The 19,782-nt window shown below is 40.4% G+C and overlaps 1 protein-coding gene and 1 pseudogene across 1 annotated transcript; both read right to left on the minus strand.

Moving 5' to 3' along the window:
• Window positions 1-1,094: 1,094 nt before the first annotated feature.
• LOC127131002 (serine/threonine-protein kinase TIO-like) lies at window positions 1,095-2,892 on the minus strand (annotated as a pseudogene).
• A 10,687-nt stretch (window positions 2,893-13,579) lies between these two features.
• Window positions 13,580-15,314, minus strand: LOC127131003 (uncharacterized). Its single transcript, XM_051059952.1, has 2 exons — window positions 13,770-15,314; window positions 13,580-13,612 (listed from the first exon to the last, which is right to left on the minus strand). Exons 1-2 carry the CDS (start codon window positions 15,312-15,314, stop codon window positions 13,580-13,582), a joined length of 1,578 nt encoding a protein of 525 aa, XP_050915909.1.
• Window positions 15,315-19,782: the final 4,468 nt, after the last annotated feature.

The following is a 19,782-nucleotide window of genomic DNA, read 5'->3' on the forward strand; positions in this document are numbered from 1 at the left end:
AACCTAAATAATATGCTCAAAGTCGGTTTGCACATATTGACAACAATTAAAATGTCATATGCGATTAATCGAAACGCGGCGAAATACTATCAATATATCGATAAAAATAATCATGGATAAATAACAAGAAAATTGTGAAATCCATAAATTAAAAATCGATGTTTAACATTAAAATCAACAAGTGTTTAAAAAAGGGAAAAAAATAAAAATAAAAAATAAATAAAAGGTTTAAAATAATAAAAAAAATGGTAATAATAATAAAAACTAGTAAAAAATAGAAAATATGTTAAAAATGAAAAATAGTGAAAACCAAGGATTGAACCTAGGGTTTAACAAACAATGTTTCTACCACTAGGCTAGAATTATTTTGTTATTCAAACATCGCCTGCATTACTATAAATATAATAAACAGGCACTGAATATAATTAAATAACAAACATAAGAGTAGCAGTAACAGTAACATTAGCAGTATCAAATGAAATGAAGATTGAACGCAAAAGAAAAATCAAATGATGCACATGGAAACAACGCAAAAAAAAAAAATAGAATTCGAGCATGTGAGTTACCGAAATACCAAGGTTGCTACCGCTTTGCGTTGTTGTTGCTACCGGTAACGGAACTCTGTAACGGAACTGAGTCGAATGCTGATGTTGTTGCCGGAAGAACGTCGAGTTGTGATATGACGGTTCCGGTTGCAGCCTTTCAGGTTGTAACAAGGGTGGCGGAGGAGAGCTTAAGGGATTTGTGGTTTTTACAGCTGAAGTGTGGAGTATGGAGGGTTGTTTTTGCCGTTTCGCCGTCAAAGGATTCTTAGGAGTTTTTCTTCTTGAACAGTAGCCGCCAATCTTCCTTTTTTCTGTGAACAGTATCCCCGCCCCTTTTATAGTCCCACTGCTAGGGTTTTGAATTGGCAGCTGAGATCAAAAGAGTATTGGAATTGGAAATGCTTGTGATGTTGCCAGTTTGTCTACCCCATTTTGATGCTTACTCTGAAAAAAGGTAACTTGTACCTTGTACCTTCTTCTGAAAATACTTTGATTCCCTTTTGCTTGTGGATTTTTACTGCCGGTAAAAAGCTATTCACTGCTGCGAATTCACTTGAATATGATATGTATTATTTGATGCTTGCAGGAAGGAGGTGTGTATAATCCGAAGTATGGTTGCAATCTGGGTGCATTTTTGCTGAGAGAGGAACTTGACAAAAGCCGAAGACCACAAATCATTGCAGACTCAATCCGTTGGTGAAAATAATAATACACGGCAACCTGAACAGCTTCGGATCTCAGGGATGCTCTTGTGATTACATCAGCCATTTTTTTGTTGATTCTTCATCAAACAAGGGATCTTGTCGGTGATCCATAATTTATGTTCTTTGCAATGCACTGATGGGAAACAAAATGGCACTATTTCTGTTAAAAAGGACATCCAGAATATTAATCAACGACCACGCAGCCATGCATGCTTCAGAAGCAGCCTGTAGCATATTGGAAGAACCTGCAATAAGACCTGAACCTGAAGTCGCTAAGCACGAGCACAAACGGTCAATTAAAACAAATGTTTCCGCATGCTCTATAATTCTGTTAGCTGATTCGTTCAGTGTCTCAAAGCTTGAAATTTGAGATGATTTAAGCACCTGAGCAACTTAGACAACATGACTGTAATGCAAGCACTAGGCTCATACAGAACTCTTCCTGATGCATCATTTGTGGAAGTTACAACCTGAGAATAGATTTCAATCAATTCAACCCAGTGGTTTGTATATGAGTTTGAACAGAATTTCCCACCAATATCTAGCAAAACTTTGGTGATCGAGAAACCCTTTGTTAACAGGTCAAAACTTCAACAGACTTCATTGCTACAACAGATCTGGTAAACAAAAGAAGCTCACTTATGAGTTCGTCTAATTGTCCAGTGGAGTTGAAGACACCGGCATCAACTAGATTTGAGAATTCTTAATGACTGGTTTGAAGCAGGAAGATCTTGATCACTGCAAATATTTTGAGATTCCTTCGACCATCTTAGGGGTTGTAGAACAAATCCATATGCTTCATTGTCTTGACCAATTACTTTTGCACCTTTAACAGTGCGAGAGTTAGTTTCAAGTCTGTCCAGTCTTTGGCAGCCTGACTCTGCTACATCATTTTGGTTTGAAAATCCAGGAGACTCATCAAGCACTCTAGAATTGGTTTTGTTCATGTTAGGACCATCTAACCGAGCCTCAATCTGAAGTGGTGAAGAAATATGCTTTGTCAAACCTGTTTTGTGATTTTTCCGTTTGAAATTTGAATGGTTTTTCTTACAACCCTCTGTGTTGTATCACTGTCCTTTGGCGAACCCCTTTTCTCATGCAGTTCATTGTTGCTTTCCACGTTTGTCCCTCCTTGAGACTCAGAACTGGTCCCAATTGTAACTTGGCTAAATAACAGCAATGATCTTTGCAAGAAAAGCGATTATCACTATGACAGTTATAATCCAAGCAGCCCAAAAGTTGATTTTGAATATATCAGTCTGCAATCCACTGACAGCAAGCTATATGCAATCTGTCATCATTTGCAACCTTGCAAGAAAAGCACCATCCGCATTTTTCCTTGTGGGCAGCTGCATTCAGGTTTTGAATACTTGGCCAACAAAAATTGGTGGACTCCTTAATGATGGACTTTGATTAAATGCTGCCAAATTACTAGCCCCTGCATTAGACTGAGATACCACAGCTTGACTATCCCCTTGAGGATCTTCTCGACTCATTTCCGCTGGCACAAAATCACCAATATGTCCATGATTTGGTGCAAATTCACTAACTGGGCCCTGATTTTTAATGACCTCGTCAACCGGCTCAGCGTCGTCGATTGCTGTAAATTCAGTAATTATTCTATCCGATAATTCAGATGTCATCCAATGAGAATATATATCAGATAGAGCATTGTGATTTGGTTTAATTCTTGCAGGGCCACAATTGTGTTTGCTGTAGTCACCATGTCGTCATTCACTTACGGTAAGCTTTTTCTTCTTTGTTCATGCCATCTTAGTACATCGAAACTTGGTGAATTTACGCAAAACTCGTTGCGTTTGATGCTGCAGGAGGACATGCTGAGTTATTGTATCTGACACAATGGACGGGAAACTCTGAGCAACCAATGGTGACACTGCATTTTCAATTGTTAGCCATCCGATTGCAAGAGTCCTTGACTGAACTGCGTGATATTGAATGAGATTCCTGATACTCGCATGTGATGAATGGATGCAGTAACAAGTCTGATGCAGAAGGTCTTAAATCCGGTTCCTTGTGAAAGCATTTCAGCAAAAAGTCCTTTGCCTCAGCAGACAGATGTTCAGGTATTGGTGGATGAGATCTAGTTGTCCCAATGTAGAAAAGAGCTGACAACTCCTGAGGGTACTATTGACTCCATGGAGGCTTTCCCGTGGCCATCTCTATCACAGTGCATGCAACACTCCATATATCAGCAGAGGTTGTATATCCTGTCTGTAAAATAACTTCAGGTGACATCCAGTGTGGGGTGCCCTTCATAGACTTTGCTCCATTTATGGTAGCCAATTCCACGACTTTCCTGGATGCACCCAAGTCTGCGAGTTTAATACACCCTTTGTTATCAACTAGAATGTTTGCACCCTTAATATCCCGATGAATAATTCCGTTATTGTGAAGATATTCAAGCCCCTCTAAAAGTTGTTTTGTATAGGTTCTTGTAACCACGCGTCCGCTCAAGCTCTTCTGCAAGTTCTTCCCTGAAACTGACTTAGAGCAAGAGCACTAAGCTTTTTCAAATCTCCAAGCTGAGTCGGCATGCTTCATGTTAATCCATCTATGCAGAACAAAAGCAAAGATCAAGATTATTAATATAACCGTAATGGCGATTCCACCAAGCCTCCATGCATTAAACAATGCATATCTACTGATGCTTTTGACCTCACAATTTGTACCCAACATCTGGCCACAAAGGTTTATGTTTCCCATAAATCGAACCCTTGAAAGGTTTTGGCAAATACCGGTTCTTGGAGTAGGCCCTTCCAATCTGTTTTGCGACAAATCTAGGTAATTCAAATTAACTAGGCTGCATAACTTCTCTGGAATCTTTCCAGATGAATGATTATCCGAAACATCAAAATACTCGAGTTGCATTAGATTCCCAAGGTCTGAAGGAATCTCACCGGTCAACTGATTCTGATGAAGATCTAAATTCGTCAAATATGAAAGATTTCCCAAAGACCACGACAAGTTTTCGTCAAAGCAATTGTGGCTTAAATTCATTGTCTCGGTCCTCCATGTCATGGAGTTTGAGAAAAGCTCCCCACTTGGCCTGAAAGCCTGTTATTCTGGACGTAAAAACCGACAAGGCTTTGCACGCCTGACATAATTGATGGAAGTTCGATGCTGAGCACGTTATAGCTCAAATCCAAGTGAGTTAAATCCTTCATGTTCCCAAAACTAATTGGAATTGAACCAAACAACATATTTCCTGTCAAATTCAGCTTCAACAAACCAGTTAACTTTCCGAAACTACCAGGAATGGTACCTGAGAGTTGATTATGTCCCAAATATAAACCTTGGAGTGTGACAGCATCTCCAAGCTCTACTGGAATGGAACCTGACAACAAGTTTCCAGACAAATCCAAAGTTGTTAGATTCGTCAAACGCGAGAGTGATCTCGGAATGCTCAGAATGGGGGAGAACGCCGGGAATTTTATTATTAGGTTTGCCTTCAACATCAACGCCCGCTTCAAGTTCTCCGCCGATAGGAGAGACTCCATTTCCTGTCCTTGCAGAAGTCGCTGCTGATCTCGCAGTAACGTGCCCCTCCTCGTCATTCGATGTTTTTCTCTTCCGGAACAGGCAGAAGAACAAAATACAACACACTGTTATCAGGACCACAAATAACACTCTTGTTTCAATGAGGATTATGTCTTTAGCCCCGAGTTTCTTATGATGCCGATGTTTCGATACTTCAGAAGGTGCACCTTCTCTTTTCTACACAGTATGCAGCAAACTCTGGCCAAGACCACTGCACTAGAAAAGATATTACCGTTAGAAGATGAATCTACATTCATATGTGAGTGATTGCTGTTAACTGTAAATCCTGGCGTAGGAATCATTTGGCTTGAAATTCTCGGCACACCCATTGACGGCATGTTCCCTTCCGAGCCAACAGAAAAGTTGGTAGAAGACCCCACTAGAAGATATTATTGAGGCATCTATAGAAGATGCAGCCACCATGCTTGAATTTGGACCATGCGACAAACCAGGGGCTGGTATCATTGTACCAATGGGAGAGGAGCTAATAAACTAAGGATATTGTTGGCTGTTATTATTCATAGTTGCTCGTCGAAGGAAATTAGAAAAACGACTCTCTAGCGTTTCCAAGTTCATGTAGTCCTTCTTAGAGGAAGCAACTTTTAACATTGCCTCCTCTAGACGTTTTTGCAAGATCCTTAATCCTCCATTTCTGAATATCATCAATTGGATGATGATGATGCCGGTGCAATAACACATCACAGATCTCGCATGTTTTATTTGTAGTGCAGTTATTGTCCTGATGCATTTCCTCCACAATTTTGTGCCAGAGTACGTGGAATAGATTCAAAAAGCAATGGTAGCAGTTGTGAGTTCATTGATGATTCTAGCAACATTGAAACCGGCAATGACATCGGCATCCGTGGTGGCCTGTCTCTGAGCATCATTGAAATAAGCTGAGGTGGTAACGACATCATCACAAATTGTCTTGCCAAGGAATGCTTTGGCGGTTTCCTTCATTTCTTTGATGCATCTTCATTATCCCACACCTATGAAGCATAAGGCTTTTGTGTTGGTTCTGAAGTTTATTTTGTGAATAGTTTGTAAAACCTTTCTCATGCTTCCATGGTTCATTATGAGCGAACTCGGCAATTTCCTCCTTGTAATTAAAACTTAAGTGCCACCTTTATAAATCATGTATGTTTCGGACAAGTTATTGATTTGTAATGAATATGACATTGATGTGAATGAAAAATTGGTGTTTCTCGTAGCAAGTCCAAAATCTTTCTTTGTATCTTAGAGACTTCATGTATTCATTTGATGAGATGTTTTTATTTTTATCTTTATTATAAGTTATTCATATGCCATGTGCATGGATGATAATGATTGAATGAATGAATGAAGTAATCGAACTATGAATGAGTATGTGGAAATTCTTGAATATAAATGGAAAATTTTCCAATGTGAAGTGGATAAAATATGAATGCAAAATTTGAAAATGTGAAAAACGTAAAAATATGAAATAGTAAATATCAACATGAATGAAGGATATGAATGTGAATGAAGAAAGAATGCAAACGAGTGATTGATGGGGAAAAATTTTCAGGGCCAAAATCGGGGTATGACAGTTGCCCCTATTTAAACATCCTTCACCAGAGGAAAATGAAACAACATTTTTCATCGGATCGCAGTGGGGGATGGTTAAATACCATGGAGACCCAGATTTTGAACTTGAAAAATGAAAATGCTATGATATGATATGCATGGATGCGGAATTCTTTATTTTTTTGAATTTATCTGTTAGGGATACGGAGATGCTACTAGACAGACCAATCTGTGGGGAATGTTGATGGTCCACAGGGAGACAGACAAATGGTAAAAACCAACTCGCTGGGGAAAATAATCATGTTGGAGAATCAGACACACACTAGAGAGTACTCAAAGTGAAATTCGATGAACGACACTTAGAATACAAGAGATTTCGGCAGTAAGTTCATACATGACTTACTAAACCTGAATAAGAAAACTTTCTACAACAGGTTCATACATGACCTGATAACATTGGAACAAAAGGTTCAGCAACAGGTTCATACATGACCTGACAATACTGGAAAAGATTCTTCAAAATAGGTTCAGACATGACCTAGTAATACTGGAATGAAAGCTCAACAACAGGTTCATACATGACCTGACAATGTTGGGGAATACCAAGAAGTTCTGACAGCAGGTTCAGACATGACCTAACAAACTCAGAAAAATTCAAAAGATTATATCAACAGGTTCATACATGACCTGATGACAAACTTGAATACTTTGAGAAAATTTCCACAACAAGTTCATACATGACTTGACAACATTGGAACAAAAGGTTCAACAACAGGTTCATACGTGACCTGATAATACTGGAATAAAGGCTCAACAGCAACGGGTTCATACATGACCTGACAATGCCGGAGAATATTAAGAAGTTCTGACAGTAGGTTCAGACATGACCTAACAACCTCAGAAAAATTCAAAAAGATTATATCAACAGGTTCATACATGACCTGCTAACAAACTTGAACATCTTGAGAAAATTTCCAGAACAAGTTCATACATGACTTGACAACATTGGAAAGATTCTTCAAAAACAGGTTCAGACATGACCTGGGAATATTGGAATAAAAGCTCAACAACAACGGGTTCATACATGACCTAACAATGCTGGAACATTCAAAGAATTTTCAACAACTGGTTCATACATGACCTGGCAAACTTGACTATTCAAAGAATTTCAATTAACAGGTTCATACATGACCTGACAAAACAGGAACATTCAAAGAATTTTCAACAACAGGTTCATACATGACCTGACAACACTTGGAAAAAATAAAGGGAGTTTTACCAATAGGTTCATACATGACCTGAGAATATTGGAAAACACACAAAGCAAGTTTTAACAATAGGTTCATACATGACCTGACATCACTTGGGAAAAAAACAAAGGGAGTTTTACCAATAGGTCCATACATGACCTGAGAATATTGGAAAATGCACAAAGCAAGTTTCAACAATAGGTTCATACATGACGTGACACTTTAGAATACATCTGATGGTTCTGGATATTTCTCACAAGAAATTCATCCAATCACAGATTTTGGAGTTTCCTAACAGGGAATTTATGCAAAACAAAGATAAACGGGAGTCTTCTTAGAAGTAGATCATCCACGCAAAAAAGGCTACAATGATTCTTTACAGAGAAAATCAAACAGAACCTCCAAGCTTCTGGGAACTCCTCAAGATAGTGAGTCATACATGACTTTCACGGAACCATCAGGAAAGACAAGGTATTCAAACTCTCTGTACGTACCAACAACAATTGGACTTTGACCGTAAGCAATGGATTACAACCAGATTCTTTAGCGGATTTTACCAACAACAATTGGACTTGATGAAAGCCAATAGTAAACCATTACCGGCTACAACGGAGTTTGCCAGCAACAACTGGACTTGAAATGATGTTGGCGACAACCAAACTTTAGATATTAATCACAAATGTATTTACAAACAGACTGACAGTGATGCCAACGACAATTGGGTTTAAAATAAATGTTGGTTACAACCAGACCTTAAAGGATACCAGTTACAACTGGATTTGGTCAAAGACACTGGTGACAACCAGACTTAACAGACGATGCCAGTAATAACTGGTCTCAGAGGTCAAGGGATACAATCAACAACGAGACCTAAGATTATGCAAATGAGCGCGAAGCACTTCGGGCTATGCATGATTTGGATTTTGCTTATCTGCATGATGTATGAATGATCATGAAATGCAAATGCTGACAATATACACTGGAAATTAGGGAAAGCTTTATGGAGGTACTGAATCCTCAACACCAACAACTCAACCGAAGGAGTGAGTAAATGCATCAAAGGAGGATCTATCAAGTTGAACAGTTACAACTGGCCCAATAATCCTCCCAGAGAATGATAAATTTGTGCTCTCTGGAGATAGATATTGATCATCCAAGGGGAGTCTTGCAACTTGAGACTTACGGGGAAAGACGAAAGATTTCCTTTTAATATTTCCACATGTCAAAGCAAAATTGTGTTTCTCAATATGTTGAAAAATTCTTTTTGAGTTCAAAATTCATTATTAACAAATAAATGACATTTTGTGTAACAAAGAAAATCAGAGAAAAACAGCAAATGATAGAATTTGATAGGCAAACTTGTATTTATTCAAGAATGGTAGCACACAAATGGCGTAGCTCCATGGAATGTTACAAATTTGAAAATGGCAATAGGGAAAGGTTTACATTGAATCACAATGACTACTACTATCCCTAATAACAATGACTCCATGAGACCTCGCTTCTGAAGGGAGTAACTAGATTGATCTTTCATTTTTAGCTCTTCTGTGTTGATTAGTGACGAACCGATGCAGTCTATGCCTTTTGTCCCTAATTTTTGCCTGGATCGCCCTTTCGGGTTTTCAATCCACCGGGACGCTCCTTTTTGCCTGAGTCGCCCTTTCAGGTTTTCGACTTAGCGAGCTACCATTTTTTTTATCCCTAACTTTTGCCTGGACCGCCCTTTCGGGTTTTTAGTCCACCGGGATTTGTCAGGCATAGTATCTTTTGACTGCATCAGAGTTCACAGGGTGACTGAGCTCTTTGCCATCCATAGTTGTGAGAAATAGAGCACCTCCAGAGTATGCTCTCTTTACAACGTATGGGCCTTCATAGTTGGGAGTCCACTTCCCACGTGAATCTTTGTGTACTGGCAAGATCTTCTTGAGCACGAGATCTCCTTCCTTGAACTCTCGAGGACGGACCTTTTTGTCAAATGCCTTCTTGATTCGTTGCTGGTACAATTATCCATGGCACAGAGCGGTCATACGCTTCTCATCAATGAGATTAAGTTGATCATAGTTGTTTTGGATCCATTCAGCTTCGTCCAACTTGGCTTCCATCAATATTCTCGTTGAAGGTATCTTTACTTCGACTGGGAGAACTGCATCCATCCCATACACTAAGGAGAATGGGGTTTCCCCTGTTGAAGTGCGGACTGAGGTCCGGTATCCATGCAAAGCAAAGGGTAGCATCTCGTGCCAATCCTTATAAGTTTTCACCATCTTTTCCAGGATCTTCTTGATATTTTTGTTGGCAGCTTCAACAGCACCGTTCATCTTTGGACGGTATGGAGAAGAATTATGGTGGTCAATCTTGAAACTCTCACATAATTCTGTCATTGTCTTGTTGTTCAAGTTTGAACCATTGTCGGTGATGATCTTGCTTGGGATTCCATAGCGGCAGATAATCTCCTTCTTGATAAAGCGAGCAACCACATGTCTCGTCACATTGGTATAGGAAGCAGCCTCTACCCATTTAGTAAAGTAATCGATGGCAACCAGGATGAAGCGGTGACCATTGGAAGCCTTAGGCTCTATAGCACCAATCATGTCGATGCCCCACATTGAGAAAGGCCAAGACGACGTCAAAATATTCAAAAGTGTTGGTGGTACATGCACTTTATCAGCATAAATTTGGCATTTATGACATTTTCTTGCATAGCTGAAACAATCGGACTCCATGGTCAACCAGTAATAGCCAGCTCTCAAAATCTTTTTGGCCATGGCATGTCCATTGGCATGGGTCCCAAAGGATCCTTCATGAATCTCCTTGATTAACATGTCAGCTTCGTGTCTATCCACGCATCTGAGCATAACCATGTCATGGTTTCTCTTGTAAAGCACATCATTGCTCAAAAAGAATTTGGACGATAACCTCCTCAGAGTTTTCTTATCCAACAATGTAGCATCTTCTGGATACTCTTGACTTAAAAGATATCGCTTGATATCATGAAACCATGGTTTACCATCAGTTTCTTCTTCAATCAGCTGACAGTAAGCAGGCTCATCTCTTCGCTCGATTCGAATAAGTGGAGCTTCATTATGGAATCGGACTTGATGCATTGATGCTAATGTTGCCAAAGTGTTAGCCACTTGATTTTCTACCCTTGGGATGTGATGGAAAGTGATATCGTCGAAGTATTCTATCATCTTCACAACATGAGCGCGATACGGGATCAGCTTCGCATCGCGAGTTTCCCATTCTCCTTTGACTTGATATATCACTAAGGCTGAATCTCCATACACCTCAAGGATCTTGATTCGGAGATCAATTGCAGCTTCAAGACCAAGGATACAAGCATCATATTCAGCGACATTATTCGTACAATCAAAGCACAACCTTGTTGTGAATGGGGTAAAGCCACCATTTGGGTTCATCAAAACAGCTCCCACACCATGACCACTGTAATTGGAAGAACCATCGAACGCGAGCTTCCATCGAGACCCTGGTTCTGGTCCTTCATCTGGGCCTGGGGTCTCACAATCTTTTATCACCATGATATCCTCATCGGGGAAATCAAACTTCAACGGCTGATAATCTTCAACTGGTTGGTGAGCAAGATACTCTGCTAACACACTTCCCTTAATTGCCTTCTGGGTTACGTACTGGATGTCGTACTCTGACAAAAGCATCTGCCAACTGGCAAGTCTTCCAGTTAAGGCAGGTTTCTCAAAGATATACTTTATTGGATCCATTTTCGAGATCAACAAAGTAGTATGGCAAATCATGTACTGCCTCAAATGATGAGCGGCCCATGCTAGCGCGCAACAAGTTTTCTCCAAAAGCGAATATCGACTTTCACAATCGGTAAACTTTTTACTCAGATAGTAAATAGCATGTTCTTTCCGACCAGTTTCGTCATGTTGCCCCAGCACGCATCCCATTGATCCTTCAAGCACAGTCATATACATGATTAATGGCTTTCCCGAAACAGGTGGAATCAAAATAGGAGGCTCTTGCAAGTAGTGACGAATCTTCTCAAAAGCATTTTGACAATCAGAATTCCATTCAACAACCTGATCTTTTCGAAGCAATTTGAAGATAGGCTCACACGTGGCCGTCATATGTGAGATAAACCTTGAGATGTAATTCAAACGCCCAAGGAAACCTCTGACTTCTCGCTCGGTGCGTGGAGCAGGCATTTCTTGTATAGCTCGGACCTTGTCAGGGTCTACCTCAATTCCTCGTTGACTAACAATGAAACCAAGCAACTTCCCTGAACGGACACCAAATGTGCATTTTGCAGGGTTTAATCGTAATCTAAACTTTCTGAGGCGTTCAAATAGCTTCTCAAGATGGCTCATATGATTTTCTTCATTCTGAGATTTAGCGATCATGTCGTCAACATATACCTCTATCTCCTTGTGCATCATATCATGGAAGAGAGTGACCATAGCTCTTTGGTAAGTTGCCCCAGCATTTTTGAGACCGAAAGGCATTACCTTGTAGCAAAACGTGCCCCAAGGGGTAATAAAAGTGGTCTTTTCCATGTCATCTGAAGCCATCTTGATTTGATTGTATCCCGGAAAACCGTCCATAAAGGAGAAGACAACAAATCTTGTAGTGTTATCTACCAGAGTATCAATGTGTGGTAGGGGGAAATCGTCCTTTGGACTAGCTTTGTTCAGATCCCTATAGTCAACACACATCCTCACCTTTCCATCCTTTTTGGGCACAGGTACAATGTTAGCTACCCATTGTGGGTACTTCGCCACTGCGAGAAAACCAGCGTCAAATTGTCGTTTGACTTCTTCACGAATCTTCAGAGCCATATCTGGTCTTGTTCTTCAGAGTTTTTGTTTTACTGGCGGGCATTCTGGCTGAAGCGGGAGCTTGTGCTCAACGATGTCGGTGTCTAGACCTGGCATATCCTGGTATGACCACGCAAATACATCCACATATTCTTGTAACAGCTTGACCAATCTCTCTTTGATGCTTGCTTCGAGCGTGGTGCCGATTTTGACTTCTTTCTTCTCTTCCTCTGTGCCAAGGTTGATTGTTTCCACCGGTTCTTCATGTGGCTGAAGGGCTTTGGACTCGTGCTCGAGCAGCCTTGCCAGTTCGTCGGGGATGTAACAATCTTCTTCACCCTCCTCTTCCGCTTGGTAGATAGGGGAGTCAAAGTTATGAGAGGTAGTAAAGTCATTGGATTCAACGGGGTTATCGTTTATTCTGCATGTTCGAATGATTGATTTCTTTTAGAAAAGTAAAACTAAAAGATGTATAAATGAAAAGTTTTTTTTCGTTTTTGAAAAGATTGCCATTTTCTTAAGAGAAAGCAAAATAAATGAATTTTAAGAATTTAACAAAATGCCTTTCATTCATTGATAATGATTATTTGAAAATGAAAATGGGCCCTACAACATGATCCATTAGCCTTAGGCAGAGCTAAGGATTTGAAAGGAAAAATACAACAATTATTACTTTGACAAAGGAAAAATTTCGGGGATCTCAACCGCCTTCCAGTTGTTCAAAGCTGTCTCACACCGGTAAACCAAACATGGCTCATCTTCATTCGCAGTGCTATCTTCAATTGCATTGACTTGATCTCCATGGATGAATCTTGTGCTGAGGAATACTTCCTGGATGCTTTGGGTGTTGTCCTTTGTAGGGACTCGGGCTCCTTTCGCAGCGGAAGGCACATATCCCAGACCAAAGCGATCATGCTTCTCACGAATATCAATAAGTTGACCCCAACCTTAAGGGTTTCCTCCTTCAATACTAGACTTTGCGCTTTTCAGAGACGCGAAAGATGAACAAGCTTTCCCAACAGGGTCCTTCATTTCCACAAAAGTGGCATTGGCTATTTCAAGAGCTTGGAAAGAAGTCTCCAAAGCGTCCTCATCAGCCTCAATATACCTGAAGGATGAAAGGTGACTAACCACAAAGTCCTCCTCCCCAAAAATGATGATTAGTTGATTGTCCACTATAAACTTCATTTTCTGATGTAAGGTGGAGGTGACTGCCCCTGCAGCATGAATCCACGGACGTCCCAACAAGCAGCTATATGCTGGATTAATATCCATGACTTGGAAATTAATTGGGAATACATGAGGGCCAATCAATATGGGCAATTCAACCTCTCCAATCACTGTTCTCCTGGAACCATCAAAAGCTTTCACTACCAAGGCACTAGGCTTCATAGCTGGTCCTTGATAAGATAATTTGGTGAGTGTTCTCTTTGGCATAACATTCAGAGAAGATCCAGTATCAACCAACACTCTTGCCATAGCATCATCTTTGCATTTTACCGAGATATGGAGGGCACGATTATGATTTTGTCCATCCTCAGGTAATTCATCTCCACTGAAGCTCAAAGTATTGCAAGCTGTGATATTTGCCACAACTCCACCAAACTGGTCAACTGTTATGCTTTGCGTTACATGAGCTTGAGCAAGCACCTTCAACAAAGCTTCCCTATGGGCTTGGGAGTTCAATAACAGAGATAGAATAGAGATTTTAGATGGTGTCTGATGCAACTGGTCCACAACCTTATAGTCACTTCTCTTGATTAACTTCAAGAATTCCACAGCATCTTCGGATTGGACCTCTTCGGGTTCTTTAGCAGGAATTACAATTGTTGATTCCTTGGCCGGCCCTTGAGGAGTCACGTTGAATTCAGGCGTATATATTCGACCACTACGGGTCATTCTGCTCATTCCTGCAATATTGATGACGTCTTCACTTACAACTTTTGTCACTTCAGCATCCGAACTTCCATCAACTATCTTGTCTACAACGGTAATCTCATATTTCCAAGGTACAGCCTTGGTGCTCTCGTATGGAAAAGGCGTGGGCATACATATCTCGACAGACGACGGCGTACTGTTCACCGGGACCACTCCACCACTATAATATGGGATTTCAACTGGTTCAGGTAAATTGAAACAAGGTTCAATCACCAACACATCCTCGTTCTTCACAACACTGGATATTTGAAGCACTCCTTCATCCATCAAGTTTTGGATATTGTCTCGTACCACCTGACATCCTCTTGGGTGTGTGGCACACTCTTCACAGTTGTCATGATCAACATTAACCAGGCCAGCTTCCACCAATCGGGCATGGAATGCTGCCAAAGGAGTCTTAACATCCTCCACCTTATCAACCGTAACACCAACAGAAGCGTCTTCAATGGCGTTGACTCCAGGATTTTCATGGGGAGGAAGGGGATTGTTCTTCACATTCGGTCCCATGTCCTTAAAAGACAAGATCTTGCTCTCAATCAATTCACGTACCCTATGCTTCAGAGCGTAGCAACCCTCTAAGTCATGCTCGGCGGCACCTTCATGAAAAGGACAGTGTGCATTAGGGTTGTACCATGGAGGAAGACGATCAGGTGGAGGTCCCATGGGTCTGGGAACCACCAAACCCTTTTGCAACAAGGAGGGATAAAGCTCAGTGTACGACATTGGGATTGGATTGAAGGTCGCCCTCTCCCCTTGCCTTCTGTTTTGGTTTTGAGCATTTTGCCTCGGCGCTTGAGCTCTCGGTTGTTGATAAACAGGAGCTGCTGGTGCTTGTTGATAAGCTGGAGGAGCCGCAGCATGTTGTTGAACTGGAGTTGGTCGATAGACTGGAGGCGCTTGATAAGCCTGAGCAGGCTGTTGATTGAACGCAGGCGTCACAGCAGCTACGTATGGTTGCGGAGCATACTGGACGGGATACATGGGTTGTTGATAGGGAATTGGTTGTTGAACATACTACTGAGGTGGATATTGTTATGGTCTCCTTCTTGGAGGAGCTCTTCCTTGACCATCAGTCACAACATTCGTTTCCCCTTCCTTCTTTCTAGGAAACACTCCAGAGAACTTCTTTGGATTAACATTTGAAGTTCCAGCTACAACCGCCAGTTTTCCATTTCTTACACCATATTCGACGCGAGCTCCTATAGCAACAAGCTCGGAGAATCCCAAAGAAGCACTTCCAACCATCTTCTCGTAGAATTGGGGTTGGACAGTGTCGATGAACAGTTCAGCCAATTCCTTCTCAGCTAGAGGTGGCTCAACTTGAGAAGCCAACTCCCTCCATCTTTGAGCATATTCTTTGAAGGACTCCTTGTCATGTTGGAACATGCTCTGCAACTGTCTTCTGTCAGGCGCCATGTCCATATTGTATTTGTAGTGTTTTATGAACGCGTCTGACAGGTCTTGGAAACACCTGATCCTATTCTGATCCAGGCTCAAATACCACTTGGAAGGAGCCCCACTCAAGCTGTCTTGAAAACAGTGGATCATTAGCTTGTCGTCCTCCATGTGTGCAGCCATTTTGCGGTAATACATGATGAGATGGATTTTTGGACAAGTATGCCCCTTGTATTTGTCGAAGTCCGGAGTTTTGAATTTTGCTGGAATCACCAACCCGAATACAAGGCACATTTCTTTGGCAGCAGATCCAAAGACGTGGTCTCCTTCTAGATCTCGGAATTTCTTCTCAAGGAGCTGCATGTTCTCTTTTACCTCCCTGAAGTCCTCAAACCTTACTTCGTCACCAGCAACAGTTGAGTCAACAGTCTGATACATGTGGTTTTGATCTTCATAATGAGGAACATACCTAGCATAGGCGGCTGGTGGAACCACAGTATGGATGACTGGACGTGCGTCGGTGTAAACCGGTAATGGCACGGCTTGTTGGACAGATTGCCCCATGTCGTGCACCACCTCCGCTCGGGGGACGAAGTCATAGGGTAGCCCATATGGAGGAAGGGTTGAGGGTAACGTCCTCTGAGGTGGGACTTCCACTGCTGGGCCCATGGTCTCTGAAATCACGGTCGCTTGTGGAATCTCGAACCTGAAGGTTAAAGCTTGCAACATTTCTCGCATCTGGGACATGCCTCCTTTGATTTCGTCTAGTTCAGCTCTAACTCGGGCGCTCTCTTGTTCTTGTTCAGCCATTCTCTGTCTTGCTCTGGCGCGAGTATTATACTGGTGTTGAAAATTCAGCGTGAAACTGGTGGAAGAAAAGGCGGAGTGAGACTCTATTTGGGAAAATGTATGAATGCATGTATGGATGCATTTTGTTTGATAAAAACCAAGTGTTTTGCTTTTTATGCATATGCAATGAATGGATGGATGCAATGGTTTTTGTTTTTTCTTTGGATAGGTTCAAAGGTCGGAGGTATGGATAAATTTGATTGCTTTTCCAAAACGGGGTTCTCACCGGGTATGATCTAGGGCTTTGTTACAAAGGATCCCTAGAGTTATTGATTCACAAGAATGTTTGACGCTTACGGGAAATATTTTCCGGTCGTCAACTCCATCAAGGGAATCTATTCTGGGTGAGGTTCTCGTACCGACTCTTATGAAGTATTCACCTCGGGAGTCCGTACTCCGCAACCATCGACTCAGTTCTAGACAAGGTACTCAGAGTCATGGATTCAAAAGACTGTTTGACGCTTACGGAAAATACTTTCCGATCATCAACTCCATCTAGAGAATCTATTCTGAGCGAGGTTCTCGTATCGATTCTTACGAAGTATTCACCTCGGGAATCCATACTACGCAACCATCATTTCTAGTTGGCCAGAGGTTCAATGTTCTAAAAGGTTCTTAGAGTCATGGACCCCTTTGAAACATTGAAGCTTACGAGGTATACACCTCGGGCAACAATATTTGCAAAAGGATCTACTCTAAGTGAGGTTCTCATACCGACTCTTACGAAGTATTCACCTCGGGAGTCCGTACTACTCAACCATCATCCTATCTTATGTTTTTTTCACTCTAGACTCGGGTGTAGAGTCCTTCCCACATGGTTTGCAATCAAATACCCAAGTACCCAACACAATGGAACCAATATACAACAAATATCAGTATAACAATAAAGATAATAAAAGCAATAAATAAGGAAAAGCCACACAGTTAAACAAACAAAGGCACACAAACGTCCTAACTAGGCTAGACTCACTTAGGGATTGGGTATTGTCCCCAGCAGAGTCGCCATCTGTCGTACCTCAATGAAAAAATGGGGATACGACCTAGCGAAGCGCAATCACACGCTCGCAATGATGGACTGAACATAGTCGCCATCGAAATTTATTTATTCCTAAAAAGGAAAGGGGAAATATCGATAAAACCCAAGACAAAATGACAATGATTATGGCCGTCGCAACCAAATCAGGGTTCGGGAGTCGATTACGCAAGGGGAAGGTATTAACACCCCTTACGTCCGTTGTACTCAACGGGAACCATTAGGTCAGTTGTGCGCGTTAATGTTAGTTTGAAATGTTAGGCTTTTCAAGTTATTAGGTGGGAAAGAAAGAATAGAAGAGAGAAAAAATGTTTTTTTGGATTTTTCGACGAAGGACTAAACCTAAGTTTTTTATTAGTGGGCCTGACAAGATTTACAAATCCTGCTCCTACGTATCTCAACAGAGAAATCAAGGCTTACGTAGTTCTGGGTAGAAAAATGTTTGTTTGTTGGTCGATTTTAGCGAAAGCTACTTTGTGTCAAATCGACGAAAACATTATTAGACTACCCAAAACGGGTGGAGAAACATTGCCTTGCATTGTTTTGAAACAAAGTACCTTTCGTTTGTGAAAAGGTTTGAGAGATCAATCGCACGGCGGCGAGGAAAGAAATTGATTGGTTTGATGTGTTTTGAATAATGGCGAGAACTTGGATGAGCGAGATATACATCTCGAATCCTAGTCTCAGGAGTGTGTGGTATACACCATGTTCCATTTCCATCTTTATTGAAAGAGGTTAAAATAGGAATTAAGTATTTTGGAATTTGATTGAGAAAGGGTTTGAAGAAACCGCATTGACAATTTTAGACGATGGCGAGAGCTAAGATAGGCGAGACATACGTCTCGAATCTTAATCTCAGGAGTGCACGGTATACACCATGTTCCATTTCCACCTTTATTGAAAAAGTGTTAAATAAGAATTAGGCATTTTGAGTTTTGTTGTAAAAAAATGACTTGACACTAGATCAAGTATTGATGGACGTTTAAGAGAAATTTGAATGAGTGTTTGAGAGAAGACAAAGTGGATAAATTTGGATGATGGCGAGAGCTAGGATTGGCGAGATATACATCTCGAATTCTAGTCTCAGGAGTGCGCGGTATACACCACGTTCCATTTCCATCTTTATTGAAAAAGTCTTAACTATGAATTAATATTTTTTGAGTTTTTATTAGGAAAAATGGCTTGACGTTGAATCAAGCGTTTGATGAAAGTTTGAAAGAGATGGAATGGAATAGGAGGGAGAAATGAATTGATTTGTTTATTGAGAAAATACTCGATGTTGGATCGAGTCATTATTTTTGATCTTTTGAAAATGGTTGATTTTATTCTTGTGTTAGTATCTAACTAAACAGTCAAACAAACAAAGAAATAAATCAGTACAAAATTATTACACATCGGGGGAGTGGGGTACATTTTGTCAAATGGGGATTCAAAATCATGAAATAATTAAATCGGTCCCAAACAACAAATAATGCAATGAATGAGTGTAAGTGCAAGAGAACTGTCTCATTGTAAGAAGGCCCAAGAGTAAGCCATGTGAAAATAACACAACAAGTTATATTTACAAGACACTTAAAAATTAAATCGAAAAAAGGGTAAAATCGGGATTTGTACGGATGGACATTGAGGGACACACAAAACCTAAATAATATGCTCAAAGTCGGTTTGCACATATTGACAACAATTAAAATGTCATATGCGATTAATCGAAACGCGGCGAAATACTATCAATATATCGATAAAAATAATCATGTATAAATAACAAGAAAATTGTCAAATCCATAAATTAAAAATCGATGTTTAACATTAAAATCAACAAGTGTTTAAAAAAGGGAAAAAAATAAAAATAAAAAATAAATAAAAGGTTTAAAATAATAAAAAAAATGGTAATAATAATAAAAACTAGTAGAAAATAGAAAATATGTTAAAAATGAAAAATAGTGAAAACCAAGGATTGAACCTAGAACCTAGGGTTTAACAAACAATGTTTCTACCACTAGGCTAGAACTATTTTGTTATTCAAACATCGCCTGCATTACTATAAATATAATAAACAGGCACTGAATATAATTAAATAACAAACATAAGAGTAGCAGTAACAGTAACAGTAGCAGTATCAAATGAAATGAAGATTGAACGCAAAAGAAAAATCAAATGATGCACATGGAAACA

The sequence above is a fragment of the Lathyrus oleraceus genome, chromosome 3 (assembly GCF_024323335.1).
Source record: "Lathyrus oleraceus cultivar Zhongwan6 chromosome 3, CAAS_Psat_ZW6_1.0, whole genome shotgun sequence".
NCBI classification, from domain to species: domain Eukaryota; kingdom Viridiplantae; phylum Streptophyta; class Magnoliopsida; order Fabales; family Fabaceae; genus Lathyrus; species Lathyrus oleraceus.

Bases quoted from the DNA above. Each gene is read 5' to 3' on its own strand.
- LOC127131003 (XM_051059952.1), bottom strand. From the start codon at position 15,314: ATGTATCCCGTCCAGTATGCTCCGCAACCATACGTAGCTGCTGTGACG. The intron at 13,613-13,769 runs GTAGTGAAAGCT...TTCATGCTGCAG, and splicing joins CTATGAAGCCTAGTGCCTTG to GGGCAGTCACCTCCACCTTA.